The following is an 18,228-nucleotide window of genomic DNA, read 5'->3' on the forward strand; positions in this document are numbered from 1 at the left end:
GTTTTATTTTTTTTTCCCTTTTTCCTCTCTTTTTCCCTGAAGGCTTATTTTGAAGAAATTCCAGTAGTAATATTCAGTCTGGCTTCTATTTCTTCTTTCATTGCTAGCCTTTGACACCCCCTCTTGAATTCCTAACTAATTTACTAATTTCAGTCTCCCTGATTTAATTAAGGAGATTCTGTTTTCCCATGTTATGCCTTAAGTGCTTTACCAAAGTTAGTATCACTCATGTATTCTGTTTCTAAAAAATCTTTTTCGTTACATATGAATATTATTGTAATAAATGCATGCAGCATTTATCCTATTTTTAGTTTATCTACATATCCTTAATATAACTCCTTAAAAGAAATGTTTTTGCATAGGTTTGTATCTGTATGCTGGGATGGAGATTATTTGGCCTCTTTGATTTATAACAGAGAATTTAATGTACTACAAATGAGCAAGAATTTATGCAGCATGCCAGGAACAACTTTTTTCTGTCAGTTCTTCAGTAACTGGATCAATTTGGAAAAAGTCTTAAAAACCCGTAGAAAAACCTGAATAACTGAGAAGTGTGTTACAAACATATGTGTGCATATATATATAAATATATTACAAATATTATATAAGGATTCTGTAGACATATCTAAATGTTTACTTTGAACTGTTGTAGGAAGTTTTAGTGAGCAGACTTTCTAATATAACATAAAAAGCAGTGCCTTGCATAGTTTGCATGTGTCATTTGTCATGCATAAGTATAATGTTGTTTTTCTCATTCTCCCCTCCCTAATTCCTTTCCTCTCTTGCATTCTCTCTTCTTCCCATTGCCTTCCCTCCTGCCACCAGGTGCTGTTTTATATTTCTCCTGTAAATAGATTGGTGGGAGCTCTGATGACTGTCTTGTCACTCTTTCCTGGTAAGAAAAGAAGTTTGAACTTCTTTTTGTATGTTTTCTGGTGATAACTGAGACAGGTTGTGTCTGTCACTTGGAAATCAACTCATGTGATAATGAAGTTAGGTTGTTATGTTGCCTGAAAAATGGGGGACTCGTGTACATGTCCATGTACTATGCACACACCTCCTAAGACTTACTACTCGCACTTTATGGGTTGTTTCTTGTGCTTAATTGGAGCCACTGGATTTTCTGTATTCCCTGTGGGTAACATAGATGGGGCCCCTGAATAATTAACACATTCCTGTTGAGTTCCTTAAAGCCCCAAAATATAAACTTTTCCTTCCACATGTGCTCTTAAAAACAAACAAACATAACCCCTAACCTTGCTAATCCTAAGCTTCTAACCAGTCTTCTTAAAGCAGAATGTTAAGGCAGATTCTTTAGGAGAGAAAGTGTAGGGTTTGGGTTATTTAACACACCCTCCCTCCCCAAAGTAGTGTTTTAAATTACATTATTTCCTCTCTGTACACAAAAGCCATTTTTTTTCCCCCCACAAAAGTCACTTAAATTTTGATTGAGATGCTGATACTTGTGTTTGCTGTTCTTCCCAGGTATGATTGAACATGGTCTTAGTGACTGCTCGCAGTACAGACCAAGAAAGAGCATATCAGAGGATGCTGGCTTGCAGGAAAACCCACCACGGTTAGATGACTATGTTTCTGTGTCTGCTGCTGATGCTTCGAGTGCAACTTTGGGAATGGGAAAGGGAGACAGAAAGATGGCAGGAGATAATTCACTGGAAGGTCAAAAAGCAAATGTGCCTTTCTCCCAGGCCGAGAAGGCTTGCAATGGAGCTCAGTCCTCCAATGGAGCTCAGTCCTCCAATGGAGCTGTGCAGCGCTTGAAAGTTCCTTCCCGTGCTTCTCCAGCATCCTCAGAAAGTGACTGGGAGACCCTGGATCCCAGCATTTTGGAGGAGGCTAATGTGAAAGAAGGAGAACGTGAGAATCCAGCATCAGAACAGGCGGGAAATCTTCGGAGCAAAGGCGTGAGCTCCGAAGGCCTTCCCATCACTGTGCAGCCCCAGGCAAACACAGGGCACACGGTGCTTGTTCAAGGACTGGTGTCTGGGTTGGAAGAGGACCAGTATGGGATGCCACTGGCTATTTTTACAAAGGTAAGCATGTTCTTTGTGGCACCTGGGAACTCAGAAAGACTTTTTTTCTTTCCAGAAGTGGCTAATAATTTTGCTTACTGAGCTCCAGGTGGACAGTAGGGTTCTCCAAAACATGTTAGTATGGTCTCTCCTAGGCAGGTGGAAAGGCCTGAGAGGACCTTGCAAGCATATTTGCATTCCACTTTCATAGCTTTACTTTAATACTATTTGCAATTTTTTTTTCAATTTTACAGGGTGGTAACCTGCATCTCCACTGTGGTTAATAAATTGAATGTAGCAGAAACTGCAGTTTTCTTTTACTCTGAGGAATTGGTGATCTAGCCTATAGGGCAAGATCAGAGCACTTCAGAAGCCTTTAGATATCTTAATCTAAACAAAGGTTCTGAAAGCTCTACCTTTGCTGACACCTAAGTCTGTTTTCCTCTTTTCTTTTATACCTATATATGTATTTTTAAATGCTTATGTGTATGTATGCACAAAATGTGTATATAAATACATATATACACACATAAAAAAATATACGAGATGAAATTTCACCCTCCTGTCTATGATAATTCTTTCTGTTTGTCTGTGTCTCTTTCTCTATACATGGTGCTGAGCTGCTGAATTTTAAGCACTGATTCGTAACTGAACTCCAGGTATTCCAGAGTCTCTAAGGACTCTGGTAGGCATAGTCAGATAACAAGCAATAGGTCTGGTAAGTAGGGCTGCTTAGTAGGGCTAGTTTCCCATAAAAACCAGATAAAATGCATCCCTTTTAAAGATACTGCTATCAGTAAAAGAAGTTATATAGTACATTTCATTGTTTTGTTTTTAATGTAATAAACTTTTAAATGAACATTTGCCCATAGTGGAAGATAGGAGATTCAGATTTATTTTCTCAAACTGCTAATGTTCAAAGTGTTTTTTCTTCCTTTGCAGGGGTTTATTTGCATTTCCTTACAGAATACTGTACTTTATGATTGTGTGTCAGTTTCTCACTGTAGCTTTCATTGGAAATAGTACACTGTGTGGGCCCAAGTGAGCAGCTCAAATGTCATTGCCCTGTGTTGCCTCGTGTCACCGTTAGAAATGCTGTTTCAACAAAGATCTCCATTTGATGTTTGTCCTTATGATCTGTCTAATGTGAACTATAGCCTGTAAATTGTATTTAGTCTTGTTCTTTGAAAATACTAAATGGAAAGCAAGAATAAAATAATTGATAAGGGGACCTCCAAGTGCAAACTTTTGGTTGTCTGCTGTGCTCATCAAATGGAAAAGAATTTTAAGGAAGCTGACAGTTTCTACATGTTTGCCTTCTGTTCCACAAAGGCACTTTTCACTTGAGTTCAGCCAGTGTAATTAAAAGCAGAAAGGGCTTTGCATGTCTGAGTTAGCAGAAAAATCTGATTCAAAGTTACAATTTTAACCACTTACTGGAAAGTTTGCATCTCATTTAGAGCTCTTAACACAGGGTTGTTTTATGCCATGCCATGGAAAGACTAATAAATCTGACAAATTTGAATGGGAGGAGGTTTTGCCAGGTGGCATAATACATTATCCAGGAACACCTGAGCATAAGGGCAAATAGCTTGTGGTACTTGTTTCTTTAGTACCGGTTCTATCAGATCTAATAGTCATTTCATCTGCACTCTTTTAAAAAAGAATGGAACATGTTCATGAAAATAAAAGTTGTACTTACAAATGTGCATTTGTAAACTGACATTTGATACTTTAAATAGTCAAATATTTCCCAGACTTTGCTACTCTAGTATACAGTAATTAAACCTTCCTTTTCCTGTTTCTTAAGCTGTATTTTTTGAAAACTTTCCATCTTAGGTTTGTGATTCCTTTCAAAGCACCGTTGTTCCTGTGACACAGACTGTTTGTTTTCAACTGATAAGGGCTTGTCATCTCTAAGGCCATCCCTGTGTCTAATACAACAAAATGGAGTAGTTATGCTCCTTTCTTCCATATGTTTCCAATTACCATGCACTGGGTGATAAAGTGTGTGTGCTCTTTGTTTCTGTCCAATGTGCCATTAGCTGTAGTGAATAAATTTGCTTTGGGCTTTATGCAGTTGAACAGCTGGAATTAGATGTCAGAAGTATGTTGATCCTATGTTTAAAGAGGAATTTACCTACATCTGCCTCTCAATAATCCCTCAATGACTAACTCAAAGCCTTTTTTCAAAATGTTTTGGTTTTATTTTTAAATTGGAGCATAGGATACTAGATTAATTTACAGCCCTGAAGTGGCTAAAAAGCACAGTGTGTTGCTTTCTGTCCTCTCCTTCTTAAAGCAAGCTTGCATATGCTTATCAAAAATTGATTGCTCTCTCTGGTGTCTGGAAATCCCCACCCACAAAATGTGGATAGCTGTCTTTAGTTTTCCTGCATTATGTGCCTCACGACTACCAGAAGACATTGTGTGCACAACTGGAGGGATGAATCCTCATCTCCATTGGCTTCTTGTCTCTGAACTGACCTGAGGCCTCATTCTTGTTGCTTATTATTGCTCTTATACTGCTTATTCTGTTGCCTTACAAACACATGAAACTCTTGTCCTTTACTTTGGATTTCAGTTTCAATCCTGAGACTGAAAGGCAGCACAATCTCCTAAAAAATTTAATTCACTTCACAAATGTCATGTAGCAGAGCAACAGATGATTGTGGCTGAAACTGTAATAACCAAGGTTCATTCTGGGTGAAATATGTTGGCTTTTATTAGGAAAACTTTTGAATCACTTTTTTTTTGAGCCTCTTTCTTTAAATGTTATTTCCCTGAATGTCTCTGTTGCTCTAGGGGTACCTGTGTTTGCCGTACATGGCGCTGCAGCAGCATCACCTCCTGTCGGATGTGACAGTCCGCGGCTTTGTTGCAGGAGCTACTAATATCCTGTTCCGTCAGCAGAAGCACCTGAGTGATGCAATTGTGGAAGTATGAATCTTTGCATTTCAGCTGGGGGGAGCTGAGATTCTGCTTCAAATGGAGCTTTACAGTTTCTTTCACATGCATGTCTGAATTTTGTATTCCTTCCATATGAAATAAATTCTCAGCTGCAGAAGTTTGTTAAGTTTCTATGACTTGAGAGGACAGGATTAGATAGGCTGCGTGAAACTATTGTCCATGTTTTTATATGTATCTGATATTTGAATTTGCAAGGCACTTGTTAATTTTATTTTTTTTTTGTGTGGCTGATGTAATTTCATTTTTCATATCTTGGGCTTTTCCATGGCTTTTTAGTGAGGTCTTCAAAAATAAGTGCTTGCAGATGAGAATCACATGCAGGTACTGATTTGACTTCCATCTGATTTAATCAAGAGGGTAAAAACACAGCATCTAATAACACCCACTGTGTCACTTCTAGCAAATAGACACAACTATATAATCAGCGTCTGGTAACCAAAGATGCTTCCATATAGGTAATAAATAACCTTAATAAATAGAGGTGATAAAGAGCACCATGCTTCCCCTGCCAAACTTTCTGCCAAATCCTGTCAAATAAGCAGCTTTTACTGTGTGCCAGGGAAATGATCAAATTCTGGATTAATTTAGAGCAGTATCTGACTTTCTGAGAACAGTTAGCTCATTGTTTCTTTGGCCATTTGTTTCTTCTTGGTATTTTTGGGGAATGAGGTTTAGATTTAGGTGGTAGTGTAAGTTTGTATAAGCGGTTTTATTTAGATAAATGTTTACCTTTGGAATTATTTCAAACAGATAGAAGATGCTCATGTGCAAATCCATGATCCAGAGCTCCGTAAGATCCTGAACCCAACAACTGCTGACCTGAGATTTTCAGATTACTTGGTGAAGCACGTAACTGAGAACAGAGATGATGTGTTCCTTGATGGCACTGGATGGGAAGGAGGAGATGAGTGGATCAGGGCTCAGTTCAGTGCTTATCTTCATGCACTGCTTGCTGCTGTGCTGCAACCAGGTAGAACAGATACCTTGTCTAGGGGTGGAGATGAGGGTGGACATGTCAAGCATTTGCTTCATTCTTACTGATGTGTGGTCTGTCAGTGGATCTCCCTCTGCCTAAAGCTTCACTTTAGGCTGCTTTTTCAGTTGTCTTTGGCTGTCTTAGTTACTTCTTGACAAGCTTGTTATTAATCCTTAATTCACAGTGTTACAGACACTTTCTTTTTAGAATGTCTTCTTCTCCTTGATTTAATAGTTTTCCTCATAAGTAGAAGTACCTGCAACCTGTATGTGATGAGACTTACAAATCTGAGTGTCTTCTAGACTGTGTCGCAACCTGAAGTTAATTTTGGGAAACTACTAGATTCAAGGAGACATAAGTAAAGCATCTGTCTTCAGGAAGTTTTGCTAGACTGTTCCAGCTCTTTTCCCTTCTTGCTATGGTCCTAAGTAGGGATTCACATACTATGAAAAGTGTCATCTACAGGCTTTATAAGGTTTTGTTTCCTGGAGCTCAAAATTTTTTGCTTTGCATTAGAAGGATTTCTCTATGTTCCAACCTTTTTTGTGAATATAAATAAAAGAATCAGTGTTTTTTATTAGTGGAAAATGTTTAGTTTGCCCTGCACTCACTGTATTAACTTCATTCTCATAATGATTTTTCTCTATTCACACCAATTAAGTTCAGATTTTGTTTTGTGGTATATGTGACAAAACATGGGATTGAGAACCTGATTTTAAAGTCTGGAAGATGCTAAGTTCTTGGTCTGACAAAATTAATATTTTAAGATTACCAGATTGATATGAAATATCAGGGTTTTCTGGGAACTCATACTACTTCACTGGCTGGCTGTTAAATTATTTCCTATACTCAGTGTTTTAAAGGGGTTGTTGTTATAAGTTCATTCCACAGTATTTCCTACTGCAGTTTTGGAATGGATTTGGGAGGTACTTAATTTGAATGAGTAATAACAGTACAGCAAAACCCAGTGTATCTGACCAAGATCAGTGCAAATTGTTTTTGTTCTTGGTTGCTATGTGGTCATTCTTTTCCCTTTCCTTTCATCCCCCAGAGAAAAAGTCAATTTGGATTTTTTTTCCCAGTTGAGCTCTTGGAGCTTTATAAATGAATTAAAAATAAGAAAAGTAATTTTTAGCTTTTTTTTTTTCCCTCTTGTCCTGGTACTGTGTATTTTTGACACTTTATAATAAAAATAAACCATTTTTGAAGTACCCCGGTTTTAGTACTGGGGTTCTAATTGTTATGGACTTGATAAGAGCCTGGAAAATGAATTTTTTTCTTACAAGAAAAAAAGTAATTTGTCTTGTAATTATTAAATCTCTAATGAATTTCTTCACATTCTCTTTATTTTAATTTACCAGACAATGAAAAGATTTTGTCAGACTTTGGAACAGGATTTGTAACAGCCTGGAAAAATACCCACAACTACAGAGTATGGAATAGCAACAAGCATCCAGCTCTTGCAGAGGTAAATTCTAGGTAAGGAAACTTTGTAGTATTTACTCTAGTTCTCAGCAGTATTTTTATGAAGAAAAACATAGTCAGGAGAAGTGAAGCTTGTTCAAATTGATTGTCAGCTGTCCCCAGCTACAGAAAGTTTGTCATTCCTCAGGAATTGTCCTCAGATGGTTCTGCTTTGTGTCAATTGCTTCCAGGTGTGCAGGGAATAGCTGTGTCCAAGGTTGTCACTGGTGGGATAGAGGGGAGCTGGCTGTTCTGTGTGTATTTTTACTGAGACATTTGACAATGCCAGGCTTGTTAGCACTGCTGGCTCTGTGTGTGTTCTGCTTACTGTGGGTTTTGTTTGCTTTTACGTTGTCAGTTGCTGTAGTGTGAAAAAGGTTTTTCCTTAGACCTACAAAGCTCTTTTGGTCTACTTAAGGGATGTTTTCTATTTGCTGTGTGCTGCTGGAAAGAGGTGCTTTTGACTTAGTGTAGAAAGGTTGTTAATATCTCATCTGTAAATAGAAGGCACCTTTCAGGTAGCTCATAAGAAATCTGTCATTGAACAGTCACTGCAGCCCAGACTTCTGTGAAGTGATAGAGCACTATATCTGCAAAATATTTTTTAAACTTTCTTTTTCTTTTTGTAAGTCACAGAGGGGAATACAGCTAATAATTGTGTGATACAGATTCATAATGAAAAATAAATTAATTTTTTCTTGTTTTTTTCCTCCTTTTCTAGCCATCCATTCCAGGGCCAGTACTCAGTATCAGATGTTAAATTAAGGTTGTCACAGTAAGTACATAGTACTTTGATTTCAAACCACGACAGTATTTTTTAGAAGTTTGGTCAAATATCAATAGCTGCATAACTGTTGCTATAATGAACTCATCAAGATTCAAATTGGCCATCTTCATGAAACTATACTCAAAAGTTCTGCTGCAAAATAGCACCACATCTAAAGATGAAACATTTGCCTGAAATAAATAATAATTTTTTTAAAAAGGCAAATGTGCTGTTTTGTGTTGGACATCAAATAATACAGCCTTGATTTTTTGCATTGCAATTATAAGGTTTTTATACATCTACTATACATTTAATTCATCAGCTAAAGCTGTTAAAACTTCCATCAGTTATTTGACTTTGGCTCTCATTATTAGGAGAAAACAGCTTTTTTTTTTCTTTCTATTTAGCTGGTTTTTAATTCAGCATTGTTCTAAAACTCAGTTCACTGTATGCATCGTGAGATGTGGTTCAGTTCCTTCAATATACAAGTTTCAAATGAGTTCTGCATAGTCTTCTTGTACTATGTCATTGTACTATGTCAGCTGAATATTAAGTTGATCCCAACTGCCGCCTTTAAAATTCAAGTCTACAACTCAGTGGTGCTTGTTTTTTCCATAGCTGTTCAGCTCTAACTGAAGTCAGAATTCAGCCTGGGGTTTATGCACCAGGCAAGATGGATTTTTTTCTCACTTAGCTCTCCTGACCATAAAATAACAGTCTTTCTCTCTTTTATTAATGGATGATCTTTCTACAAATCTTAATTTGAAAGCTCTGGAGGTGTCTATAATGTTGGGCTGGTTTTGTCCTCTTGTTTGAAAGGGGAGTTGCTATCTCTTCTGGGTATTGTGACATCAGTGTAAAAGGACCAGTAGTTCTTAGTGTGATTCTAATAATAACTATTTTTACAACAGTGCCTTTATTCTGCAGGTGGGACTTTGATACCAGATCCTCATCAAAATTTCTTGCCTTTGCAAACTGAGCCTAGACTTGGTTTTGGTGTATTCTGTTTTTTCTGCTTTTTCCATCTGCACTGAAGATTTTGAAAATGGGGAAAGAATAGGCATTATGTGTTGATAAGTTTCACGTTAATGGGTTTGCAAAGCCTTGGACTTTGTGGACTTAAAAGTTACAATTTAAAACTAAGAGAAATTAATTATTTTCAAGTGATTGTATTTGTGTAGAACTAGTCGCTTTTGTGCTTTTCTTTCCAAATGATGATCATGTCTGTCATTTTCTTGCATTTCTTTAACAAAACCATGAGTGTAAGCTGTCCTTGATCAAAAATTTAATCTTGGACAAAGATACAAAGTAAGCTTTATCTAGAAAAAAGGACTGATCACTTACACTTGCTGTTCTATTTAAAGGTTATGTATTAGGGCTAAGAATTCCCAAAACTACTGAAAATATGACTTTGTAATTTTGATCATAAATACATTTTGGTAAACATTTAGGAAAGATTGATTGAATATTGGAATGGGCTGCCCAGGGACGTGGTGGAGTCACTGTCCCTGGGGGTGTTTAAGGAAGGACTGAATGTAGCACTCAGTGCCAAGGTCTGGTTAACAGGGTGGTGTTCAGTCCTGGGTTGGACTCCATGATCTCAAAGGTGTTTTCCAACCTGATGGAGTCTGTGAAAGGTTTAAAGTGTGCTGTGTAAGGATGAGCCATGGGGTGTTTTGATTTCCTGTCCTGCTGGCAGCATCTTTTCCTCATCTGAGGAGCTTGCCTAACTGATCTCTGGATAAGATGAATACAGGAGTTAGGCTTGACCATATATATGAAGTATATATATGTATGCTCTGTAAATCTGTGTGTAATGATACATACTTTAACTAGTTTATTTACACCTGAAAGTAATAATAAGTCAGTCAATTAACAGTCTTCAATTTCTCTCTTGTTCAGTTCAGTGCAAAACAGTGAACGTGGAAAGAAGATTGGGAATGTGATGGTTTCTACCAGCCGGAATGTGGTACAAACTGGAAAAGCTGTAGGTAATAAATCTATTTAAAATCGGTTTACATCTATGCTGGATCATTTTTGAAGAAGCATCCTATTTCTCAGTTGTATGTTGTTTTAGTCCAAGTGTACTTTATAACATGCACAAATCAGAGCAACATTTTGAAGGGTACAGCTGCTGATTGAGGCCCCATATATTGTGTACTAGCAGAAAGAGAAGTAGCTAGGTAAAGAAATTAGTGTATATCCCTTTTCCAGTGTGGCCTGGAGGTGAATATGGGAAGAGAGATGTTCAGGCAAGAGATTCCATGTAATCTGGTAAATACTTTGACCACCATCTGCATTGAGATGCACCATCAACTTTGATATCACTTTGACTGAGACTATCTAGAGCTGGTTGAGATCAGAAAAAGTCCTTGTGTCAGTTTCTGCAGATTTCACAGTAGTCTGTAACTTTCTGGAAAAACAATTGTTGCACTAGAACAGGGCCATCATCACATTGTCATCTTGCAGTGTGAGTTAATGGGAGTTCATCCATTAAGGGGTCTGATAGGTGTTTGGCAATAGCTGTGCCAAAAATGGTTTAACTTTCTCTTTAATTCTGTTGGAGTCTGTCTTTTCTTTTTGCTGTGGTGCACTCTGTTCAGGAGTGCCTTTCAGCCCAAAGTCTACCAAGCCTTCCCAGGCAAAGGACACCATGGGCCATTTCTGCTGAGTTGCTGTGTTCAAGTTCTTAGAATATTTTCAGGCACAGACTCTGTGTCAAATCCCAAATTGGACAACCAATTGAATAATTTTTTTTTAGTTTTTTTTTTTGTACCAGCTCAGTAAAGATAACACTTTGCTATTGGTCTTTGTTTTGTATTGCAGGTCAGTCTGTTGGAGGAGCCTTCACGAGTGCAAAATCAGCAATGTCATCATGGTTTTCCACTTTCACGCACTCAACCCAAAGCCTTGGGGACTAAATGCTGGTTTGGCAGAATGCTGCTGACTATTTCAGGTGCAATCTTTCTCTGAGCTGTAAAAAGACCACTCTAAAATGCAGGAGTGGAGATTACCTACCCAGGACCAAAATAAGGTATATGTTGCTTGCAAGCAGATGTGGAATGTTATTATTCACTTTCCCTAGAAGTTCAGAAGAATGGTGAGTGTTGCCATACAATGGGATGGTATTTGCAGTGTATTGGTTATATTTAAAATGACTACTTCTCTTTGAAACTGAGCCTTTATAAAGACATTAGCAAACGGGGCTTGTTGCAAGCCAAATGTGTTTGACTTTAGATTTGTACATTTTCTTGGATGTTGAAGATATTTATGTAAAGTAGTTCTATTTTTCAATTCAGATAGCCAAATGTTTGTGAATTCTTGTTAGAAATAAGCAGAATATAAATAATAATTTGTCTTTTAGGTTGGATTTGAGGGAATCTCTGCAACCCTTAAAGGGTGGAACTTTCACACTTTTACCTTCAAATTAAAATCAACAAGGTGCAGAGTAAGACTATGGCTGAGAAGAGTTTTCTTTTCCTCTATCCCCCCTGTAGAGTTCATGGATCCATGTAGAGTTGTTTGAATGAATCTATCTCTAGCTCTCTTTGTGTCTCCAAATTTGTGTGACAGTTGCAAAATCAGTAGTTTTTTTCATGTTATGCAGTAGGCCTTCATACCTTTAGCTCTGTTTTGGCTGAGTTTTTCCCCTGGGATGTGAATGGGATTCCAGTTGGAGAGATCTCTTCAGGGAAAGAATTACAAAACATTTCTCCCAAACTGGGATTGGATCATAGACAGTTTTGTAAATTAGGATGTAATTGCAACATTAATGTAGCTGCATATATATGAATATGAACTACTAAACCCACCCAAAACTAGCACAGTAGCAAACTCTGTGTGTTTTTTGTTTTTTTCCCCCCAGTAAAGTTATGAGGACTCTTCCAAATGAAAATCAGCTATGTGGATTTTCTGTGTCGACTCAGGGAATGTGCTGTTTGGATAATTGTTTTTTTCATATGGAAAGTAACACTAGAATTGAGAGTAACTAGAACAGCTCAGTTAGTATCCTTATGTGAAGAAATAAAATAGTTTATTTGAAAAGATGTGGCATAATGCTGTATTTCCTATGTAACATGCATGTGGTGGATTCTGTATGCAAGCGTATTGCACTTCCTGCATTTCTGGATTCCAAAGGAGATTATTTCCTTTTTTCTGGCGATGTGTGTGCCTCTAGATGCCTTCTGACATCCCCATGTGTTGCTCTTAAAATTTTCTACGTTACATTATCCAGTGTTCCAACTTTTCTGTACCAAAAGGCTCTTAGTTTATTGCCTCATCAGTATCTCTCAGCATTTTGCCATGTTCTTTTCTGGGGCCAAGATTTGTAGTCATGGTTCTATTTCCTATTCCTCAAATAAAATGCAGCAGCTGACAAGAGATAAACAAGAAAGCTCAAATGTTTTTAGGAAATTATGTTTTAATTCCTTCTGTGCATTTGCGAAGTTAATAGAAAAGCCACACTTGCACATTGTCACTGTCCAGCAACTTGGTTGTCAGTTTTTTTGCTTCAGTGATTTGAAAAGATGGGATCTGATTTAAAGCCTTCTTTAATTTTTTTTCCAGGACAGACTAGATACAATGACTGTGGAAAACCTAAAGGCAAGCAGCCAGTTTAAGTAGTTTGATTTGAGAAGGGCAAAAAAGGCCCCAAAAACTCTACTAATTTATTGCTTCTGACACACAAATGCTGTATCTATCAAACTGCAGCTATTGTTCCTTGTCTGTGTGTCTTTGTATCTCTCCTCAAACTTTTGATGCTCTTTTCTGTTTTATTCCACAACTCTGTAATAGACATTTATATCTTTTTAAAGACTAGATACAGTCTTAGATACTTTATATACAGCGAATTAAGAATAAAGCTGTTTATTCATGGTGTGCCTAGAGCTTTCTGAATCAGCATGCAGATAAGAAAATAAACACTTGCTTTTGTAAAATGACTAACATATTATCTGCACTCTGGGATTTAAGTGGTCACAGTCCATGTTCTAATGAAGACTGAAGAAAGGTGCATAAAGGATTTAATCACCTGTAAAACCAATTCCAGGAACTTAAGGCATACCTAGGTAGATTTAGGCTTAAGGAGCTCACAATGGTGAGTTCTAGAAGCCAGGCAAGTTGTTGATATTTACATGTACATGCAGTAGAAGCAGGACCTTCAAGGATCCCTTTTCAATATCCTTGTCTTTGTTACCTCCTCACCTGAGTTTCTCTGTTGAGTTCTCAAATGCTCCAAATTTATATGGCAAATTTATTAGCTCTCTGCATTCCCCTTATTCCCACAGGTTCCCTCGCTGGCCTAGGAGTATTGGAAAGCTGACTTTGTTTGTTTGTTTGTTTTCTGGTGGATTAATCTGAGGAAAGACAGAAGGAGGTGCCCTCATTGGCTGCTTGTTGCTTTGTACAGTCATTCTGTTGTGACACTTCACAATTTTTCTTATGGGCAAGGAGACCAGACAGGTCTTTCTCTGCAGCCTCTTTCTCACTGTCCCAGCTGTCTCTGTTTTGGAACCAAACATACAACCTGATTAAGACTATTTTACTTTCCTTACAAATGACAGAATAAAAAACTTTTCAGTCTTTTTAAGAACTGACACCCTGCTAGCAAGTTGGACTCAGATTTAAACTCAGATTTAAAGAGTGATTAAGACTTATTGAGTGGGTGGAGATGAAGTGATCTCCATAATTAGTTGTCTTCATTAACATCTACGTTTGCTCTCCAACATTTGCTTAAGCTTACTTTTGGGCTATAGGAAGGCATGCAGCCACTGAGGTTCATCTAAGCTCATATAGTTCTCTTCTTAACTTAATGCTTGTACCCTCTTTAGTTAAATCCAATGCAAATGCAAGTTATTTTCCTCTCTTCTGCTTTAATATTTCCAGTGCAGGCATTATTAATTATTCAGAAAAACTTAGGCAATCAACTTCCATTTCAAATGCCCTGACATCTATTTCTGCACTGTAAGAAACAAAGGGTCCTAAGTGAATTGATGATAGTGCCTCTAATCAGTCAGCTGTGAAGGTATTGTTACAGCTCTGTCCTGATTTGATGTTACAAAGGTATTTCTGGCTGTCAGCATGCAGCACACACCCACTTACAGGTAACACAATAGCACACCTCTCAACTTCCTCTCATCACAGCCGTCAACCTCAGCTTTTTGCATGTGCCAGCATTTGAGGAAGTGCCTCTTGAGCATAGAAATGAAATGTAAGTCCCCCAAACCCCACAAGACTTAAGTGTTGCTGACCTTGTATTTCATTTGACTGAAGTGTTCAGCATCTCTCATCAGTGATTTTCATGTCATAACCTTAATTCCTGTACACATCTCACACCAGTTTCCTCAAATGTCGCAATTTAATTACAATTTTTAGGTCAGTGTTCTGGTACATTGCACTTGTTTGACTTTGTACTTCTGTTTTAAGCACCTTTGTAATTAAATATAATATTTTGCCTAAACAAGCTTCTGATTTCCATACAAATTATTACTAAGCAGAGAAACTAATGTGGCAGTATTTAATTGTAAAAGTGAAGGTGTGAATGCAGTTTTTAAACGTAGGAACTACTGCTTGATAATTGAACATACAAGTAATATATTTAATTTTTCCTGTGCTGCTTGAAAAATAAAATACATCCAGCCTGTTTAAAGTTCTGTCTGCTCAGAAAGCTGTATTATTTTAATAAATTAACTCCACCAGAGGACACTTGCAGGCATCTGGTTTTGGTATTGGTAGCTGCTTGTAATTCACTGGCAGTATTTTTGAAATTTGTCTTCCATTTAAACTGATTATGGATGCTGCTTTTTGAAAATTTAGGACAAAAGGGTCCTCTAGAGTGACTTTTTATTCCCTGTGGAGTGCTGCTTCTTGTGGATTGATTGATTGAAGTCCTCAGGAGGTCACAGACCTCTCTAAAATCAGTAAGAATTTCAAGTACAACTAAAATTTTGGTGTAGATTTAGCTTCAAAGTAACTTGTAGTTTCTGTGGATTGTGACATCTGGTCAAAATCAAGATGCTGTGTAAATTACTTGCTGCACATCCAGTTCTCTGCCATAGGGAGCTGTTTTTAAAACTTCAGAACTTCTACTGCAGCTGTCACTGTACCTGTCTGAGAACGATTTGCTAAATGGGTTTTCCAGAAGGAAGAAACTGACTGCCTTGGGTAACCTTGAGATGTGAGTTACACAAAGGTTATGTCTAGAGAATGGTAGCAATTCCCTAAAATTTGTTAAGGTTTTTCTGACTGTGTGCAAGTAGTTGGGCAGAGACATTGAAAGATAAATTAACATCATGCTTTTTATGCACTGCAATTTCACTTTCTTGCAGGTATTTGGTTTTCATTAAAAAAGGCAACATGGAGATTATTCATTAAAGGGAGAAACACTAAATTATTGTATTATGATTAAAGATGTATGAAAAATTGCTTCCTGGTGTTTTGAGTCTTTCATGCTAAATTAGAGAGGGCACTGACTTAAAAAAGCAGGCACAGAGCTTTACTTTTGTGATGTTTCTGGTCTTGATTCTTTAACAAACATCAGAAGCAGTGTTTGGATTCATAAAAAATAGGGAAATGATGGATCACTTGTGTCAGATAAGTAGTGACCCTTACTCAGATTACCTTATTCCCTGCAAATTGACATCATGTGTGCATAACACACATGATGTACACAGGTGGCTCAATCTCAGTTGGGATGGAATTTGGAACTCTGGCTGTCTTGAGTCAAGATTGTTGCTTCATACATTGCTCCTTCTTGTAATAATACTTCAAAATCAACTGATCAAGTAATGTGGGGTTTTTTTTGGTTTGTATTTTTTTTTTTTTTTGCTTCCACCCCTGAATTTATTGACTACTATTGATGAAAGCACAATTACTGTTTGCCTTAATAGTTGCAGAGAATGCCTACAAAATCTTCTCTTTTTTTTTCTCTGAATCCAAATCACCAATACTGTGGCACTGCTTTCTGGATCAGGTGAGCATAATCAAACATGAATGTTTAGACTGGAGGAACAACAGTTATTTGAAGGGAAGGCAGATGTACAGCTGTCATCTTGTCTTAAAAACAATATGGGAAATAACATCACTTGCATATAATATGAAATAGATGGAAAATACTGGAGAAGGGAACTGAGTTGCTCTCTCACGTCTGAAGAAATGCCCACAGAAACAAAGTGGAGAATTTAAAAGCCCAGGCATACCTGTCATCTTGTCTTAAAAACAATATGGGAATATTATACTTGCATATAATAGGAAATAGATGGAAAATACTGGAGAAGGGAACTGAGTTGCTCTCTCACGTCTGAAGAAATGCCCACAGAAACAAAGTGGAGAATTTAAAAGCCCAGGCATACCAAAAAGTGGCAAAAAATGACACTGAACTTAACATACTGCCTAATGTGACCTGTGGTTACTGACTCTGCTGCTGTGAAAAAATGTGTGTGTATATGGATTTTGCCATGTGCTAAAGAGCTGGCTGAAACATATATCAGCTCCTAAATTTTGGAAATTGTTTCATGTTTTTTTTCTCTTCAGACTCCTCCTCTGGGTTTTTAGGCTCTGTAAGAACTCTGCCTTGCTGAACTGTACTCATGAGAAATGTTGTAGGATTGAAGTATTTTAAATACATCTGAAAGTGGAACTAAACAGAACTTTGTGTGGCTAATGTTAAGCATGAAGTGGAAAGAAACTGGTTTTAAGTGTGAGCCTGCTTCAGAGGCTGCCTAAATTATAGTTCCTTTTGTGTAGGAATTCAGAGGAAAAAACAGAAAACAACTGGAAGGTAGCTGGAAAAGGGAAAAAAAGGAGGAAAAACTCTCCTGGCTAATAACTCCAGTGATCTTCAGTTCTGTCCACAGGTGCCCCTTAGCTGTAGTTCAATGGGGCAAGTACTTGTGGATCTTTGAGAATCATTGAGAAGTGAAATGAGAAATACTGTGTGTATGTGTGTAGTGCTTTCAATGGTATCAAATTATTTTCCCCCCAAATTTAACTATCTGTCTGAGCCTGGTCTCTGCAAAGCTTAGCATGATTCACTGTCCCAGATCTGATGGATCCTTTACAAGAAAAATTAAACTTGCAATTATGTATGTGTTTAAACAACTGCAAAAAATTATTAAATGCATTAAAAGTTAGCAGAGGCCAGATCACGTCTCTTACTACTGTAGGTAAGGGAAACTGAAACTATGTAGCACTGACTTAAATTAGCTTTTCCAGGAAAGAGGTAAACTTTGCAAATGTAGCAGAGCTTGAGGACATGAGTTGATTCACTGAAACTTGTATGTAAATGTACTTCAAAGCCAAGTACATGTTGAATAGGCTAAGATTAGGCTGAAGCTTTGTAGTAAGACACTAGTTAGATCTCTGTCGAGGCTTTAATCATATTTGCTGCATTTATGACATGAGAACTGCAATTTTTTTCAGCTGTTGTCTTTGTTCCTGCAAAAGTCATTCTCTAATTCTACCACTAGTGACCACTTCCAGGCACATGACAATGCTTTGGCTGCACAGTTTCCTTCTTCAATTATGCAAGGCAAGAATTTAGACTAGAGAATAGCATTTGCCAGCTGTTTTTCTTTGGGGATGAATACTGGCTCAGAAACTAGTTGTGTAAGCGAACTACTAGTATGTCTTTAGCAGTCACTAGAGAACTGTTCACCACTTGACTAGTTTTCTTTAGCTGCCATATTATTAATAGCAAATACATTTTACATAAGGTTCTATATAATCTTGGGCCACATAAAAACCAAAACATACAGATAATGTACAAAAAAAAAATATATATAAAAGCTGCAGATGAGCAGGAAGTCATGCAGACTGTCTGTATTTCAAAAGATGTTCCTAAATGGATAAGACCAAGTTCTTCCAGGTTCTTTGAGGCAGCTGTGACTTAGAGGCACCCCAATTTAGTATTTCCTATTCAGTATTTATTATTTTTTATTCAAATGCACCTTTTTTTTTTTTCCTCCAGTAAGAAACTACACATAAGATTAAACTCAAGGTAATTGTTCTCAGTAACAGAATGAGCC

General features: G+C 37.4%; 1 protein-coding gene across 1 annotated transcript in view; it reads left to right on the forward strand.

Moving 5' to 3' along the window:
- The window catches only part of AVL9 (AVL9 cell migration associated), a 41,788-nt gene extending 26,159 nt beyond the window's left edge, over positions 1-15,629 (forward strand). Inside the window, exons 9-16 of the mRNA XM_009086221.4 lie at positions 826-895; positions 1,486-2,051; positions 4,836-4,970; positions 5,751-5,970; positions 7,338-7,455; positions 8,162-8,215; positions 10,109-10,197; positions 11,033-15,629. Coding sequence (XP_009084469.2) covers positions 826-895; positions 1,486-2,051; positions 4,836-4,970; positions 5,751-5,970; positions 7,338-7,455; positions 8,162-8,215; positions 10,109-10,197; positions 11,033-11,127 — 1,347 coding nt within the window. The 3' untranslated portion in view covers positions 11,128-15,629. The remainder of the gene's footprint in view (positions 1-825; positions 896-1,485; positions 2,052-4,835; positions 4,971-5,750; positions 5,971-7,337; positions 7,456-8,161; positions 8,216-10,108; positions 10,198-11,032) is intronic.
- Positions 15,630-18,228: the final 2,599 nt, after the last annotated feature.

Source organism: Serinus canaria, chromosome 2 (assembly GCF_022539315.1).
Source record: "Serinus canaria isolate serCan28SL12 chromosome 2, serCan2020, whole genome shotgun sequence".
NCBI lineage: Eukaryota > Metazoa > Chordata > Aves > Passeriformes > Fringillidae > Serinus > Serinus canaria.